The 17601-nt window shown below is 36.2% G+C and overlaps 3 protein-coding genes across 5 annotated transcripts in view; 2 read left to right on the forward strand and 1 right to left on the reverse strand.

The window, feature by feature from the left end:
• LOC124451873 (polyunsaturated fatty acid 5-lipoxygenase-like) overlaps window positions 1-17601 on the reverse strand; it is a 29388-nt gene that overhangs the window by 7054 nt on the left and 4733 nt on the right. The window contains exons 1-6 of one of the 2 annotated variants that reach the window (XM_047002463.1): window positions 6431-6498; window positions 5882-6165; window positions 5185-5331; window positions 4438-4552; window positions 3345-3573; window positions 2438-2570 (exon numbers count right to left, since the gene is read on the reverse strand). In XM_047002463.1, the coding sequence (XP_046858419.1) occupies window positions 2438-2570; window positions 3345-3573; window positions 4438-4552; window positions 5185-5331; window positions 5882-6002 (745 nt within the window). In that variant the 5' untranslated portion in view covers window positions 6003-6165; window positions 6431-6498. Of the gene's footprint in view, window positions 1-2437; window positions 2571-3344; window positions 3574-4437; window positions 4553-5184; window positions 5332-5881; window positions 6166-6430; window positions 6499-17601 lie in introns of those variants that run through there. The other variant, XM_047002464.1, reaches the window with a different exon arrangement.
• Window positions 6419-8873, forward strand: LOC124451876 (component of gems protein 5-like). Of its 2 annotated transcripts, none has more exons than XM_047002469.1 (5): window positions 6419-6755; window positions 7157-7201; window positions 7368-7439; window positions 7670-7729; window positions 7822-8873. In XM_047002469.1, the coding sequence occupies exons 1-5, from the start codon at window positions 6689-6691 to the stop codon at window positions 8643-8645; spliced, it is 1068 nt and encodes a 355-aa protein (XP_046858425.1). In that variant the 5' UTR covers window positions 6419-6688; the 3' UTR covers window positions 8646-8873. The 2 variants fall into 2 exon arrangements, with proteins under 2 accessions (XP_046858425.1, XP_046858424.1); XM_047002468.1 differs by having other exon boundaries at window positions 6421-6755; window positions 7670-7747.
• Window positions 8873-17267, forward strand: LOC124451871 (putative uncharacterized protein DDB_G0282133). The gene is made up of 11 exons (XM_047002462.1): window positions 8873-10763; window positions 11306-11468; window positions 11790-12010; window positions 12938-13723; window positions 14354-14598; window positions 14662-14723; window positions 15612-15820; window positions 15937-16001; window positions 16078-16153; window positions 16311-16505; window positions 16927-17267. The coding sequence occupies exons 1-11, from the start codon at window positions 9206-9208 to the stop codon at window positions 17100-17102; spliced, it is 3756 nt and encodes a 1251-aa protein (XP_046858418.1). The 5' UTR covers window positions 8873-9205; the 3' UTR covers window positions 17103-17267.

Here is a 17601-nt window from a genome sequence, read left to right on the forward strand (position 1 = left end):
TGAACCATGCGACAAAAGGTGAAAATGATAGAATGAAAACAATTGTGAATGATGGTTTTCAATTCACCATAATGCAATGCTCGAATAGCATCGCGCATTGAACCATGGCACAAAAGGTGAAAATGATAGAATGAAAACAATTGTGAATGATAGTTTTCAATTCACCATAATGCAATGCTCGAATAGCATCGCGCATTGAACCATGGGACAAAAGGTGAAAATGATAGAATGAAAACAATTGTGAATGATAGTTTTCAATTCACCATAATGCAATGCTCGAATAGCATCGCGCATTGAACCATGGCACAAAAGGTGAAAATGATAGAATGAAAACAATTGTGAATGATAGTTTTCAATTCACCACAATGCAATGCTCGAATAGCATCGCGCATTGAACCATGGGACAAAAGGTGAAAATGATAGACTGAAAACAATTGTGAATGATAGTTTTCAATTCACCATAATGCAATGCTCGAATAGCATCGCGCATTGAACCATGGGACAAAAGGTGAAAATGATAGAATGAAAACAATTGTGAATGATAGTTTTCAATTCACCACAATGCAATGCTCGAATAGCATCGTGCATTGAACCATGGGACAAAAGGTGAAAATGATAGAATGAAAACAATTGTGAATCATGGTTTTCAATTCACCACAATGCAATGCTCGAATAGCATCGCGCATTGAACCATGGCACAAAAGGTGAAAATGATAGAATGAAAACAATTGTGAATGATAGTTTTCAATTCACCACAATGCAATGCTCGAATAGCATCGCGCATTGAACCATGGGACAAAAGGTGAAAATGATAGAATGAAAACAATTGTGAATGATAGTTTTCAATTCACCACAATGCAATGCTCGAATAGCATCGCACATTGAACCATGGGACAAAAGGTGAAAATGATAGAATGAAAACAATTGTGAATGATAGTTTTCAATTCACCACAATGCAATGCTCGAATAGCATCGCGCATTGAACCATGGGACAAAAGGTGAAAATGATAGAATGAAAACAATTGTGAATGATAGTTTTCAATTCACCACAATGCAATGCTCGAATAGCATCGCGCATTGAACCATGGGACAAAAGGTGAAAATGATAGACTGAAAACAATTGTGAATGATAGTTTTCAATTCACCATAATGCAATGCTCGAATAGCATCGCGCATTGAACCATGGGACAAAAGGTGAAAATGATAGAATGAAAACAATTGTGAATGATAGTTTTCAATTCACCACAATGCAATGCTCGAATAGCATCGTGCATTGAACCATGGGACAAAAGGTGAAAATGATAGAATGAAAACAATTGTGAATCATGGTTTTCAATTCACCACAATGCAATGCTCGAATAGCATCGCGCATTGAACCATGGCACAAAAGGTGAAAATGATAGAATGAAAACAATTGTGAATGATAGTTTTCAATTCACCACAATGCAATGCTCGAATAGCATCGCGCATTGAACCATGGCACAAAAGGTGAAAATGATAGAATGAAAACAATTGTGAATGATAGTTTTCAATTCACCACAATGCAATGCTCGAATAGCATCGCGCATTGAACCATGGGACAAAAGGTGAAAATGATAGAATGAAAACAATTGTGAATGATAGTTTTCAATTCACCACAATGCAATGCTCGAATAGCATCGCGCATTGAACCATGGGACAAAAGGTGAAAATGATAGAATGAAAACAATTGTGAATGATAGTTTTCAATTCACCACAATGCAATGCTCGAATAGCATCGCGCATTGAACCATGGCACAAAAGGTGAAAATGATAGAATGAAAACAATTGTGAATGATAGTTTTCAATTCACCACAATGCAATGCTCGAATAGCATCGCGCATTGAACCATGGCACAAAAGGTGAAAATGATAGAATGAAAACAATTGTGAATGATAGTTTTCAATTCACCACAATGCAATGCTCGAATAGCATCGCGCATTGAACCATGGGACAAAAGGTGAAAATGATAGAATGAAAACAATTGTGAATGATAGTTTTCAATTCACCACAATGCAATGCTCGAATAGCATCGCGCATTGAACCATGGCACAAAAGGTGAAAATGATAGAATGAAAACAATTGTGAATGATAGTTTTCAATTCACCACAATGCAATGCTCGAATAGCATCGCGCATTGAACCATGGGACAAAGGTGAAAATGATAGAATGAAAACAATTGTGAATGATAGTTTTCAATTCACCACAATGCAATGCTCGAATAGCATCGCGCATTGAACCATGGGACAAAAGGTGAAAATGATAGAATGAAAACAATTGTGAATGATAGTTTTCAATTCACCACAATGCAATGCGCGGTACCTTCGTTTCTGTCAAGGTGTTACCGATGTGACTATGATGCCCAGAGTTGAAACAAATTAAAATGTGAAAATAAAGCAATATCAAACGATGTGCTTACCGTTAAGATTTGTTACTCTGTATATTTGCCATACGTTTGCTCCGGCAAAACGCTGATCAACAAACGACCTATCTTTGTAGAAGTTCGCTTCAATTGACGGACTTTGATGTAAGACACTCATGGCGCTTTTCGTCTGAAGAAGACAAAACGAAATTCAATGTAGCCTAAAGAGATTTGTCAGGAGAGAAGAGAATTCTTTAAAATGAATGTGACCAACATTTAGTTAACAATATAGTGGCGCAGCTAACAACTCTGATCAAAAATCGAGCAAAATAAAAATAAACAAAATCATCCATATTTAAATTGTATTTTTCAATTTCTTTAATGCGTAAAACCATTTTGCTTTGGCATGCGATACTTAAAACTCAGTGAACGCTTCGTGTTTTTTGCAAAACATCGACCTCTTAATATCATTGTGAAGCTTATCATTGAATGCTCAACATCAAATCTTTGCTTTTTTTAGAAAACATCAACCTCTTGATATTATGGTGAAGCTTAATCGACATTTATAACAAGAAAAGACAATTCAATTTGTATCTAATGCAATTCAATTGTAATCTAATTTTAATTGTAATCTAATTGTAATCTAATCAATTCAATTTGTATCTAATTTGTATCGAACAGACAATTCAATTTGTATCTAATGCAATTCAAATGTAATCTAATTGTAATCTAATCAATTCAATTTGTATCGAACAGACAATTCAATTTGTATCTAATCCAATTCAAATGTAATCTAATTGTAATCTAATCAATTCAATTTGTACCTAATTTGTATCGAACAGACAATTCAATTTGTATCTAATGCACAGGCCACAAACTTACCCATACTTAAAGTGTCAATAAACACAACAAACAAATAAGAAACTCTAAAAAAACAAAAGAACTAGAGAAGTTTGCAACTTGCCTTATGTTGCTTGTAGAAATATTCATATATCTCGGATAAATCTTTCAATGTCGGCTGCTCGTGGAATTTCTTGTCTTGCAACGTAAAATGAGCATGCGCGTTGGCATTCTCGTTAAAAGTATCTTGCATTTTCATGTACCAATCGATTGTAAAGGAATTAGTTGATGCATCTTTGATAAATGTTTTTTGGGACTTTACAAACATTTGTGGCACAGATATAAGATTCATTCTACAAAGAGAAAAACATGATCAAATATCGCTCAATAGTTGCTTCTTTTAAAGCAAGTGCCGTACAGTCTGTTCTGAGGTATAATATGTATAAGAATTGATAAGATGACGTAATGATCTATAACCAAATGTACTAGATACATGACCAAGCCGAAATTCTATAGTTAAGAGTGAGACGAACCGCAATCTTGAAGGTGGTAATACTGATGATATTTAGCTACGACTAAAATCTGCTTCTTCTGAGTTCATATGCATTTGAAAAGTTGATAGTCTAGGTTTGATTTTTAAAATGCTCGATATGATTGGTTTTTTTAAACTTTCTTTTAACGTACTTTTGATTTTGAATTTTGTTTTTTGCGACCTTTCAATATGGCGTCCTTACTATACCTTACTTTATTCGAAATTCATCATCAGAGAATATATATAATATTAATCCTAACACAGTTTTTATTTGCAATGAAAATCATGTGACTTGGGCGAGATTTGAACTCGCACCTTCGGGTACTAGTCCGCCGCTCTACCTGTTGCCTTTGTAGCTCAACAGGTAGAGCGTCGGACTAGTATCCCGAAGGTGCAAGTTCAAACCACGTCCAAGTCACATGTTTTCATGTGCATATAAAACCGTGTTGGGATTAATGTTATCCCTTACTTTAACACGGAAGTCACAAATCCAGGAGACTGGGTTCTAAATCATTGAGATGGCACAATTACGCAGTAAAAAGAGTTTTACAAATGAACAGAAGATTTCGGATGAGCCTATGGATTTTAGGTGATTCGATGTTAAAATAATTTCTGAAAGTACAAAATATCTAGACATCGAAATATACGCACTACACCAAGCACAAAAAATCTTTCATCAAATTACCCATGCGAATTTGAATTTAAAGAAAAAAGTTTTCGTCTTTGCTTGTGATCCTGAAGCCTTTTTATGAGACATTTCATGGAAGCGTACTTTATTAAGGATAACTTGCATCGGAGCCCTGAAACAGTAATAAAATAGATTTGCTTACTAAAAACAAAGAAAATTACAATTAAAGTCGATAAAACTAGCTGACCAAAACAAACCGAGGCTTAAGAAACGCAATTGCAAGAATTCGCTCTGGCTGAGTTCGAAACTCACTTGTCAAGAGTTTGTAAACATTCAGAAGCTACGGTTTCCTAAAGGGTGAGTTAGGATATCATAGGGTAGTACTATTTCCTACAGGGTAAGTTAGGATATCAATAGTATGTAAACATTCAGAAGCTACGGTTTCCTAAAGGGTAAGTTAGGATATCAATAGTTTGTCAACATTCTGAAACTTCGGTTTCCTAAAGGGTGAGTTAGGATATCATAGGGTAGTACTATTTCCTACAGGGTAAGTTAGGATATCAATAGTTTGTCAACATTCTGAAACTTCGGTTTCCTACTTAGTCAGTTAAGATGTCTAAGGGTAAAATAGGGTAGGACTATTTTCTACAGGGTATGTTTGGATATCAAGGGATAGGAGTAGGATTAACTTATCTATGAGCATGAATATAAACTTATATAGGACATCATAAGTTAGAGGGCAAGTAAGTTAGTAGAATTGTTATAAAGCCCATTTAGCAAGTAAACTAGAATGATTTTCCTTACGTTGACATTTGACCCCATCATAGTTATCCTCACATTCACAGAAATATCCATCAACGTAGTTGTCATCAACGACACAACGTCCATTATGAAGACAAGGATTCCTTTTGCAAACACCCGCCTCCTCAAAATGTTTTGCTTTACGTATAGCTGTAAAATCACAGATACATTTTCGCAGCAAGAACAATGACATGCTTTTATTGTCAATGAATGACTTTAGGAGGTCATTGACTCTGTCGAGTTGACTTTGAAGATGACTACCGCCAAGGATGTTGAAACATCAGTCAACATCAACACCAACACTTCTTTTAAAGACTAACCTGGACGCTCTACATTTACAAACATCTAACATATTAACTAACGATGGTTAAAAGCAAACCGGCATCACACGTAAAAGAAAAATCAACAACACTTTACAGACATTTTATTCATCACAGGGAGCCCTCTGTTATGAAGATTATACAATGTCTTAGGTAGTAATTTAGAATTTTTTTTATTTTACATGCAGAGTTCCATGAAATGTTTTACAATAAATAAATTACCGCAAGGAATAAATTTGAAAACTTTCATACTTCAACGGTTCATTTATAAGACAAAGCTCGATAAAACTTCTTACAATAAGAAAAAATTTAGGAGTAAACTCAAAGTCTTTCATACTTCAACGGTTCATTTGTAAGTAAACAAACATATCAAAACGCACCTGTTCGGTTGCGATGAAAAAACTTCGTTTTTGAATCCTTCAACAACGCTTGGAGGCTTGCAAAGGAAAAACAAAAACAGGTACAAACACTAGCGATGAAGAGATACCAAACCATTGACATCTTCAACCGTGAGATTAGTCCCGATCACAAGTTACAAACAAATTCCATCGTGTTTAAGATCCATACATACGGACAGGAAATTGAGAGGTTATGATAGTATTATGTTTAGTCAAACTGCCTTGAGCCATTTAGTTAGAGTCATACCAGTGAGTGGTTTAACAACCTGCAATACAATGTTGAACAATTAAAGACTCAAATGATACAATAAAATCACAACCATACAACTGTTCATAAAGAAACAAAAGCTTAAAATTTAACGTTTCCTTCTTAAATTAAAACGCGCGACAGACCATGGCAATAAACCGTTAAATCCTTACGAAACTTATCATTTCCATGCATCAGTAAATCGGATTGTGACTCAGACCAAGTTGTCATTTAGCAAAAAGACATAAAAGCACTGAAATGTAAGGCAGTTTAGAAATACATACAAACACAGCATATAATGAGGAAATACAAAATATGCAAAGGCTCAGAACCACGATACTCTACAACTTAAAGCAAAAAACTTGCAATAACTTCAAAGCCACTACGTCATATGAAAAAATCCGAACATACAGGTACCAGCAAACAGCGATCAGCTACGACGTACTATACTAGACTATAAAATTTGAATCTACTCAATAAAAGTGTCTTATTGCACATTGTATCATAATTGAAACTGGAAATATTCCAAAAAACATGACATAATGAGGATTGCAACCATCACCATGCTCCTGGGGGTTTTAACCTTCATCCAAGGATGGCCGATACAAGGTAAAAATCACGAAAGATATCACAGTCATAGCTAATGCTAGATTACACATCGTTGTTGAACAATGTTTCGAATTTGTCTTCGATTTGAAGAGATGGCAAGTACGTCTATTCCACTCATATATTCTATCCGTGTTCACTCACTGTAAAATGAACAGATTTCTAAAGAAATGAATAATGTTCATGATCTAAAATTTAAATAGCACGACCACAACTTGCTGGTTGGCTACGCCATTGCACAGTTTCTCGTTGAAATGCATCGAATGTATTGAGCTATCAAACGTTATCTCCACAAAAGAGATCATGATTACTTAAAATCATGATGCACTATATCATAATATCTCCCATTAGAAATGCCGTTAAAACAATTTCTACATTAATAATGCCCTTCTGTTGTACTACAGAAATGCGCGATGGCACAACAGCACGACATAGAGCTAACAAAGAAGGTAAGAAACAAAAAAAGAAAGTATTTTGCACGCTTTACAAATGACGAGTTCATATCAAATGCGGTTATTGTTTGTAGCTTGAACATACAAAATTACGACTGAACAAACTCCATATTTCACGCTCGATACTAAATATGAATCAAATTTTTTTCATTTTAAAAATCAGTCCGTACCATCATTTCGGCCATTGTCGATGCTGTACTCGATGGCGATCGGAAAAGACGATCAGAGACAGTGGGTTAGTAGACAGCAATGGCGTAGCTAGCATCGATGATTGGGGTGGGTGGGTGTTCATATATGTACACTAGTTACAAACGTACATACCATGCATATATGAACACAGCCCCCCCCCCCACCCAATTATCAAGTTGGCAATGCAGCTGGTAGACAGTAATATCTAACCATGTTGAATTTAGTAGTAAGTTTTGCTCGTGCCATTTTACCCTCAAAAGCGTAAGATATTTATAGATTTAGACGATGAGAAGCCATCGAAAGTAAAAAGGAAAGATTGGAAAAACATGAAGAAAAGTAATAAAAATACAAACGGTATTCTCTAGGAACTGAATGTTTTATGATAGAAAATACTGCTGTCATCAAATCATGCTTTAATATTCTCATAGACATGATGCATTTTGGGAAGAACGTGAAAACGATCAATAAACGTGATGAGCAGGAGGACAGCGTACCATTGGCCGATGTCATAGCAACCAGCGATGTCAAATCCAGAGAAAGCCAATCAGAAATAAGCAAGAAAGACGTGATAAGTCGAGCTAAGAATGAGAAATCGACTGTTTTGAATGAAATAGGTTCAACAAACAAGGCAACTTCTTCAGGAAAACAACATAAGATGAAAAACACTGAAAACAAGACAAGGAAAGAAAGAGATGAAAAATCATCAATTGATAAATCGACTTCAAAGATATCCCCATCACGTAATTCCACGTATAAATCAACCACAAAAATGAAGGAAGCAAATGTTAAGTCAAAAATAACAACGGCACAAAAGAAAAGCTCCATAAAAGCCGATAGCTACGAGGATTTTTTGGCGCACGATGCAGCATTGTTTTCACAGAAGCAACATAAATCTCTTGAGGATAATGATGAAAGTTATGAAGTGAAGGAGAAGACCGTAGATAGAACAGGAAATTTTGACGACATGAGAGCTGGTATGGGAAATACCTATACAATGAATGATAAAAATGCCAAAGGCTTATCGAATGGCTCGGTGAGCGAAAATGATTTAATGAACAAACAATATCCAATAAACGAGAATGAGATAATGAACAAGAACCATCCAATAAATGAGAATGATTCAATGGACAAGAACCATCCAATAAACGAGAATGATTCAATGGACAAGAACCATCCAATAAACGAGAATGATTCAATGGACAAGAACCATCCAATAAACGAGAATGATTCAATGGACAAAACCATCCAATAAACGAGAATGATTCAATGGACAAAACCATCCAATAAACGAGAATGATTCAATGGACAAAAACCATCCAATAAACGAGAATGATTCAATGGACAAAAATTATCCAATAAACGAGAATGATTCAATGGACAAAACCATCCAATAAACGAGAATGATTCAATGGACAAAAACCATCCAATAAACGAGAATGATTCAATGGACAAAACCATCCAATAAACGAGGATGATTCAATGGACAAAATTATCCAATGAATGAGAATGATTCAATGGACAAAAATTATCCAATAAACGAGAACGATTCAATGGACAAAACCATCCAATAAACGAGAATGATTCAATGGACAAAAACCATCCAATAAACGAGGATGATTCAATGGACAAAAATTATCCAATGAATGAGAATGATTCAATGGACAAAAATTATCCAATAAACGAGGATGATTCAATGGACAAAAACTACCCAATAAACGAGGATGATTCAATGGACAAAAATTATCCAATGAATGAGAATGATTCAATGGACAAAACCATCCAATAAACGAAAACAATTGGAGGTTGAATGAAATGAAAGAGGAAAGCAATGACATGTTGACAAATACAATGGTGTCTAAACCTGGTCACACAAAGACAGATGATAATCACAATTTCCATAAATTTGGCCAAGATGAAAAATCATCAAATAACTCCAATTATGATGAACCAACTTCTGAAAAACAGCCTGTACACGAAGAAACGATAAATGAGGAAAACTTCGATGAACCAGACACAAATGAATCCGATAGTAAAGCGTCAGATACAAAAGAATCGAGCACAAAAAATGCAGCAGCATCAAGTTTAACTCAATCATATCCAGATGAATCTTACGTACCCGAGACAAATTTGGAATACTCCAACAAAAATGTACAAAACTTGGATGAATTCAACCGAAACAAAGATAATTCTGGATGGACAGGCTCAAACCGAAAATCACGGAATTCTTCGGAAAACAAACCATTTTATGAACATGAAAAAGTGACACCTGTCACAGGAGAAGGTGATGTAAATGAAGAAAATAAGAAAATTTGGAAAACAGTAGACGCTGTTGGCACGTCTAAACAATCAGGGACAATGACACCAAGCCAACCAAAAGATGCTTTAAAAGATAATCGCGAAATGGAGAAAGTAACACAAGATCAAAAAATCGATAGATCCGAAGATGAAGCGACAGGGAATAACATTGATCCGTACGAACAACGTAACGATGACAGTTCGGTGGCTGTGTCCAATGGCGCTCCTCTATGGAGATCTGAACAAACAAGTCAAAACGTAAATGATGATAAGGAGTTCAAATCTACGACGGATGTTTCAAATAAGAATTCTCACAAAAATCGCACAAGAAACTCCAAGCTATTTCCAGATAGTCAAGCAAATAAGCCGGCAAAAATCAATCAAGATCATTTCGTGCCTCAAGAAAACACGAAAGGAAAATCGAATAATAAAGTAGGAGGCAAAATGAACGGCAAAGGCACTGGATCAGAATATAATGGCTCCATAACAAAAGGTCTTGGAGAACATCGAAACACTACAAAAATTGTATCAGAAAATAAAGAAGGAAAGCCTTTCAACGGTTCTTCTCAAAGTTTGAAATCGGAAGATTCTCAACTTTTTATCCATGATAAAGGAAATAAAATTTTGGTGACAAACAGCAAGAATTATGGCAACTCGAAGGCCTCGGGAAACGAAAAACACCAAAATAAAGTTGACAACGATAAGTTGCTGAAAAACGAACGTTTTAATCAAGGTTCTGCACACACTAGCGAGCAGAAAGAGAACGAAAATTTACAACACGAAGAGAGCAATACAGAAGGCAAGAAGGCGCCCGCTGACAACACCATGAATGAAAAGGATATAGAAAACATTTCCAACTCAAAAACTTTAGACGTTAACGATGATAGCAATTATGATGTTAATCAACCAGATAGAATTGGAGAGAACATGGATGGATCTCTTATAGGGAATTATAATCAGGTTGATGGGAATGAAGACCTATATGGAACAATTGGTGATGGGAATGAGAAAATTCTTGATAATTCATACATATTTAATGATGGTGAAACACAGGATAGTGATTACACAAAGCAAGGTACGCATTGCACTGTAAAATACAAACAATAAACCGCGTGCGGTGATTGGTCTATAGCTGTGTTTGCATGCGGTGATTGGTCTATAGCTGTGTTTGCATGCGGTGATTGGTCTATAGCTGTGTTTGCATGCGGTGATTGGTCTATAGCTGTGTTTGCATGCGGTGATTGGTCTATAGCTGTGTTTGCATGCGGTGATTGGTCTATAGCTGTGTTTGCATGCGGTGATTGGTCTATAGCTGTGTTTGCAAGCGGTGATTGGTCTATAGCTGTGTTTGCATGCGGTGATTGGTCTATAGCTGTGTTTGCATGCAGTGATTGGTCTATAGCTGTGTTTGCATGCAGTGATTGGTCTATAGCTGTGTTTGCATGCGGTGATTGGTCTATAGCTGTGTTTGCATGAGGTGATTGGTCTATAGCTGTGTTTGCATGCAGTGATTGGTCTATAGCTGTGTTTGCATGCGGTGATTGGTCTATAGCTGTGTTTGCGTTAGCCTGTTCAAACCGATCTGGGCTCAAATCTTTGCCATCAATATATTTATAGTGAGCAACCTTTGGACAAATCCATCACAAAACGATCCATCACTTGGTGCGAGCCCAAATTATGACGATATTGAACCAAATATAAAATTTCCTGGTGAACAAAACAATTTCTACCAACAAGATAGTTCTCACGCAAATGAAGGAGTATGGAATGAAAACAACATGTAAATATTTTTATTTATATTAGCATAGTAACTATTCTGTAGGGATGTATAGGAACACAGTAACGATACTGTAAAGATGTATATGAACACAGTAATGATACTGTAAGGATGTATAGGAACACAGTAACGATACTGTAAGGATGTATAGGAACACAGTAACGATACTGTAAGGATGTATAGGAACACAGTAATGATACTGTAAGGATGTATAGGAACACAGTAATGATACTGTAAGGATGTATAGGAACACAGTACAGGTAACTAGCTCTTCCTCATTTAACAAAAATACACCTTCAACGTGACTGTTTTGATATCATACAGGAATGGAAATAACGAGTACAACTCGTTGCTAAGCAGCATGGCAAACAACCCACAAGTGAGCGGACAATCCTTACAAGATCAGCTACAGGATTATCAATCTAATGCTTGGAATGGACAGGAGTCTCCTTATTTACGCCAAATAGAAAGTTTGACTGATGTAAATCAAGACAGACAAAACTCAAGAAAAAGAAAAGTCATACCACACAAAGACGCAAAAAACGGTTAGTAAAATAAAAATAAACAGAAAAACCACTTATTAAGATTCAGTAGAATTCCAACCAAGGTTTAGATCACAGCTTTAGAAAAGCCGGTCGTGTTACAAAAACACGACTTTACTAAGGTATAACACAACACGACTTTACTTAGGTATAACACAACACGACTTTACTTAGGTACAACACAACACGACTTTACTTAGGTATAACACAACACGACTTTACTTAGGTATAACATAACACGACTTTACTTAGGTATAACACAACACGACTTTACTTAGGTATAACACAACACGACTTTACTTAGGTATAACACAACACGACTTTACTTAGGTATACAACACAACACACTTAGATCAAGGACCACGCGTAAAAATAACCCAAACGGCTTTATAGGACAAACCGGATCCTTCATTCACCGTCGATCTGAGTTACCAGGTATGAAATGATTGTAGATCTTTAGGCACTTTTGCAGACCCTTACTTTGGATTGCGTCATATTTGTGAGCACCCTGTACGCAGGCTAACAACTATTTCATACTGAAAAAAAAAGGTAGAAATCGGCCAGCCGACATGCTTCCATCCATATTATTGATCTCTATGTTCGAACTGGATGTACAAATAAACAAAGAACTTACATAATGTACTGTTAACCACTTTCAATAAAGAAATACCAACGGAAACTTATCTAGAAACGATAATTCTTATGCTAGGACTAAAGGAGGTCAATAACCCACATCTGTTTCACTGACATTAGTCTAATCCAAATAACACAAGATGTCATACAAACGCAAGTTTTCCAAGTGACTGGAAACGTCCATTACTCTTCGTTGACGCTACACACATGTACGCTCTGCGTACCTTTTTTCATATCTTAAGCTTCTATTTCTTTGCATTGAAAATCCAATAATTCTTTTCTGTGAATTTTGTTCAGACAAACGAAGAAACGAAAATGAAGATGAGATTTATGAAAACTTGTTCACGGACATTAAAGAACCATGGATTCAACGTTTTTTGACAAAAACATTGCAGACGGCGGTAAACGAAAATAACGATTACCTTAACTCAAGTGATAGAGAACAAGACGAAAATCAAGATAACCTAAACTCAAATGATAAAAAACAACACGAAAATAGAAATCATCGAAACTCAAATGATAGAAAACAACACGAAAATAAAGATTCCCTAAACTTAAATGGTAGAGAACAACACGAAAATCAAGATAACCTACACTCAAATGATAAAGAACAACACGAAAATAAAGATACCCTAAACGTAAATGGTAGAGAACAACACGAAAATCAAGATAACCTAAACTCAAATAAGAAAGAACAACACGAAAATAAAGATACCCTAACCTTAAATGGTAGAGAACAACACGAAAATCAAGATAACCTAAACTCAAATGATAAAGAACAACACGAAAATGAAGATACCCTAAACTCAAATGATAAAGAACAACACGAAAATAAAGATACCCTAAACTTAAATGGTAGAGAACAACACGAAAATCAAGATAACCTAAACTCAAATGATAAAGAACAACACGAAAATGAAGATAACCTAAACTCAAATGATAAAGAACAACACGAAAATGAAGATAACCTAAACTTAAATGATAAAGAACAACACGAAAATGAAGATAACCTAAACTCAAATGATAAAGAACAACACGAAAATAAAGATACCCTAAACTTAAATGGTAGAGAACAACAACAAGGTTTGTCTTACATTAAATCATCATTTAAAAAATAAAAGATGTTTACTGTGTTTGCACAGGCTTATGCAAACCGAGAAGACCTTTGGCTCAGTGTGACAGCTGTCTGAGTGATGCAATAACGGAGCGTCATGACGTATATTTTATTATTACTTCTAATGAACACTTTGACGTGACAGCTGTCTGAGTGATGTAATAACGGAGCGTCATGACGTATATTTTATTATTACTTCTAATGAACACTTTGACGTGACAGCTGTCTGAGTGATGTAATAACGGAGCGTCATGACGTATATTTTATTATTACTTCTAATGAACACTTTGACGTGACAGCTGTCTGAGTGATGCAATAACGGAGCGTCATGACGTAGATTTTATTATTACTTCTAATGAACACTTTGACGTGACAGCTGTCTGAGTGATGCAATAACGGAGCGTCATGACGTATATTTTATTATTACTTCTAATGAACACTTTGACTCTAGCCGTATCAGCTGGCCTGCCTTCATTGCATAACCTTATTATACATACATAGCCAGCGTAACTGAGCATGCTGACCACAAACAGCGCGGACCTCCAAACGCTGACGTCCACGACTCAGCTGTTAAAGAACTTCATTTTTCTATATTGTAGCTGATACAGAGAACGCCTCGAAAAAAAGTAATGGTTTGGTGAAAGATGAAGAACTTGAAATGCCCATAGATGCAACGATAAATAAAGACGACTCTGTTCGTAAACACACAGATGGCCATGACGATCTCGATGACGTCAATAATGACGTGTATGATGAAGAGGATGACAACAACAATGTTGACAATGATGACGTGGAAAAAACGGAAGTAAATAATTCAAGAGAAGACAACGGCAATATGAACGATGTAAGCGGCAAAAATATTACAGAATTAATCAACCATATTAATGAAAACTTATTTATCGTGTAGACGCTTGCGTTACAAGACATGAATACAGATGAAGCTGCCGATAAAAAACACGACACAGTTAGGTAAGCATGCTAAAAACTGAAAAGATGAAATCGTCACCATTCAGTGAAAATGTCAACATCGCCCCCCTGTGAGCAGATATCATTACGTCACCATCAGATAGAGATAGTCTTTTAAGAATGGATCAACAGAGATTATAAAATTAATACAATAAAATGCGTGCGGTGATTGGTCTATAGCTGTGTTTGCCTGCGGTGATTGGTCTATAGCTGTGTTTGTGATTGGTCTATAGCTGTGTTTGCATGCGGTGATTGGTCTATAGCTGTGTTTGCATGAGGTGATTGGTCTATAGCTGTGTTTGCATGAGGTGATTGGTCTATAGCTGTGTTTGCATGCAGTGATTGGTCTATAGCTGTGTTTGCATGCAGTGATTGGTCTATAGCTGTGTTTGCATGTGATTGGTCTATAGCTGTGTTTGCATGAGTGATTGGTCTATAGCTGTGTTTGCATGCGGTGATTGGTCTATAGCTGTGTTTGCATGAGGTGATTGGTCTATAGCTGTGTTTGCATGCGGTGATTGGTCTATAGCTGTGTTTGCATGCAGTGATTGGTCTATAGCTGTGTTTGCATGCAGTGATTGGTCTATAGCTGTGTTTGTGATTGGTCTATAGCTGTGTTTGCATGAGTGATTGGTCTATAGCTGTGTTTGCATGCAGTGATTGGTCTATAGCTGTGTTTGCATGCAGTGATTGGTCTATAGCAGTGTTTGCCTTAGCTTGTGCAAACACAGTAAACATCTTCTGTATATTAAATGACGCACGTTCAACAAATTTTCAAACTCCACCTACAGCCACTTTTACACATGCAAATAGTACAGAAGCTTTTCCCCAAAACAACAATGCAGCAATGAATGTATTGACTAAACCCGGTTTACCATTATCACAAAATAGCCTTAGCACACAGACAACACAGCAGATAAATAGAACGACATTGAATTCACCCGTTGTGACAGACCATCAATCAGCCCCGTCTATCATTGGTCCACTTATTAAAGTGATTGCGTCAGCTCCTAATAAAATCGAAGCAAGTTCAAGAGGACAAAATGATCTCTATGACAACAAGAAAATTCAAATGACGATTGACAACGCTCTAAACAGCAGTAAGTAAAATATAAATAAACACTTTCGGGGAATGCGTTGTCCGTTCACAAAGTACGAGGCAATTTTGATCATCCCAACAACACGTGATCATTGACGAAATGCAACAAACACCTAGGTATTCAAAATGTCGGAATATCATCATCAAACGACATACTGGAAAACGCCATCAAGGAAAAGGAAGTGAGTGAACATAAACTGTAAGATCAGTTTTAATTTTTCAATTCAGTTTTAATTCTTTATTTTCTTAATCTTGAAGTTAGTTAATGTTCTCAAAGACGCCATCCCTCTCAACCAACGAAGACCAGTTGGCACCGAAGAAGACTTGAAGAAAGGTGAACATACCTAGACATATACGTATTTTCTTGTTGCATGACGGTATTGCACATAAATCACGTCTGAAACTTGCTTTCTATACATCCTAGTGGAGTTTTTAAGGTTGGCTGAAAAAATCTCAACACTACATTAGTTGACATAATATCTTCAATACAGGTCTTGATCACTTAAAAGATTACGCTATTTCTCTGACTGAAACCAAAGGCCTATCACTGGCTAAGCGTGACAACATAGCCGAGGAGCTAGCTGGTGATCTAATGGAAGAAATGCGAGTTGAGAACAAACGAAAGGAGGAAATACTAAAAGAGCTTATGTCTTTTGTAAAGGCTATCGAAGTATCAACAATAAAAGGTTTCTTTTGCTCAATTTTTTTTTGGTTACCTTAGGAAAATGAGGAACGGTTATAAATCAATAGTAGTTTTTCTCTGGATAACTACAGTGAGAAATCATGTGCGCTAGGAATAGTCACACAGGTTTACAATGTTAACCCCCTGAACTAAAATACATGGAACGCTACCTGTAATACAAAACCCTGATGATTTTTTGAAGCCGTGATTTTACCCCAGACACGCGGATTTTACACCAGACACGCGTGTGAAGTCGATCAATTTCCACTCCGCGAGAGAATCCCGAAACACGACACACGTATCTGATGTAAGATTTGGCTTTAATTATTTACTTCAGGTAGCGTTCCATGTATTTTAGTTCAATGTGCTTACCATTCAATTCTACGACTATATTTCTTATGTTCTCCATCACTTTCTCTACATAGAACGGATGAAAGCGATAAAAACTCAAGTGATCAAAGCATCAGAAGAGAGTCCAGAGAACGAGAACAAAATACGCGATACGGCAAGAAAACTGTTAACTGATCTCCTAGAACACATTGGGCTACCGGAGATGAAACGGAAGCGAGCAAAAAGGCTGTGGATGATTCCAAGTTGCTAAAAAGTTTGGTACAAGCTGGAGAAAAGACTGTATTGTTGATGAAACTGAAGGAAGCCTTAGTTGACTTAGTAGCACACAAACTTTTGTAAATTTTTCACGGCGTCGCAACACTTGTAATTAAACTAATTTTGAAAATAAATAAAATCTTTACGTTTTTGTGAAGAATTAAGGATGAAGTGTCTTCACTTTCCAAAGACTTCGACCGCAATTCGTTCTCAGATAGAAATAGCTCAAAAGCTATACCTAATTCAAGGTGACAAATACCCCAATAAATATAACATCCCATAGTGCTGTTCGAGAGCATGAAGACTCTCTCGCTGCCAAGTTTACACATGTGCAGGTTGCTCTGACGCAAGTGAACGGTTGAGTGAACAACATTGCTCACACACCAAAAATGACTATGGTCAATTTGACGATCGAAGAGAAATGATCAGAAATCAGAATTGAGAACGATAGTCTCTCAAGAGTTGGAGTAAAAATCAACTCGAAAATAAAGATT

This window comes from Xenia sp. Carnegie-2017, unplaced genomic scaffold (assembly GCF_021976095.1).
Source record: "Xenia sp. Carnegie-2017 unplaced genomic scaffold, XeniaSp_v1 HiC_scaffold_24, whole genome shotgun sequence".
Classification (NCBI taxonomy): domain Eukaryota; kingdom Metazoa; phylum Cnidaria; class Anthozoa; order Malacalcyonacea; family Xeniidae; genus Xenia; species Xenia sp. Carnegie-2017.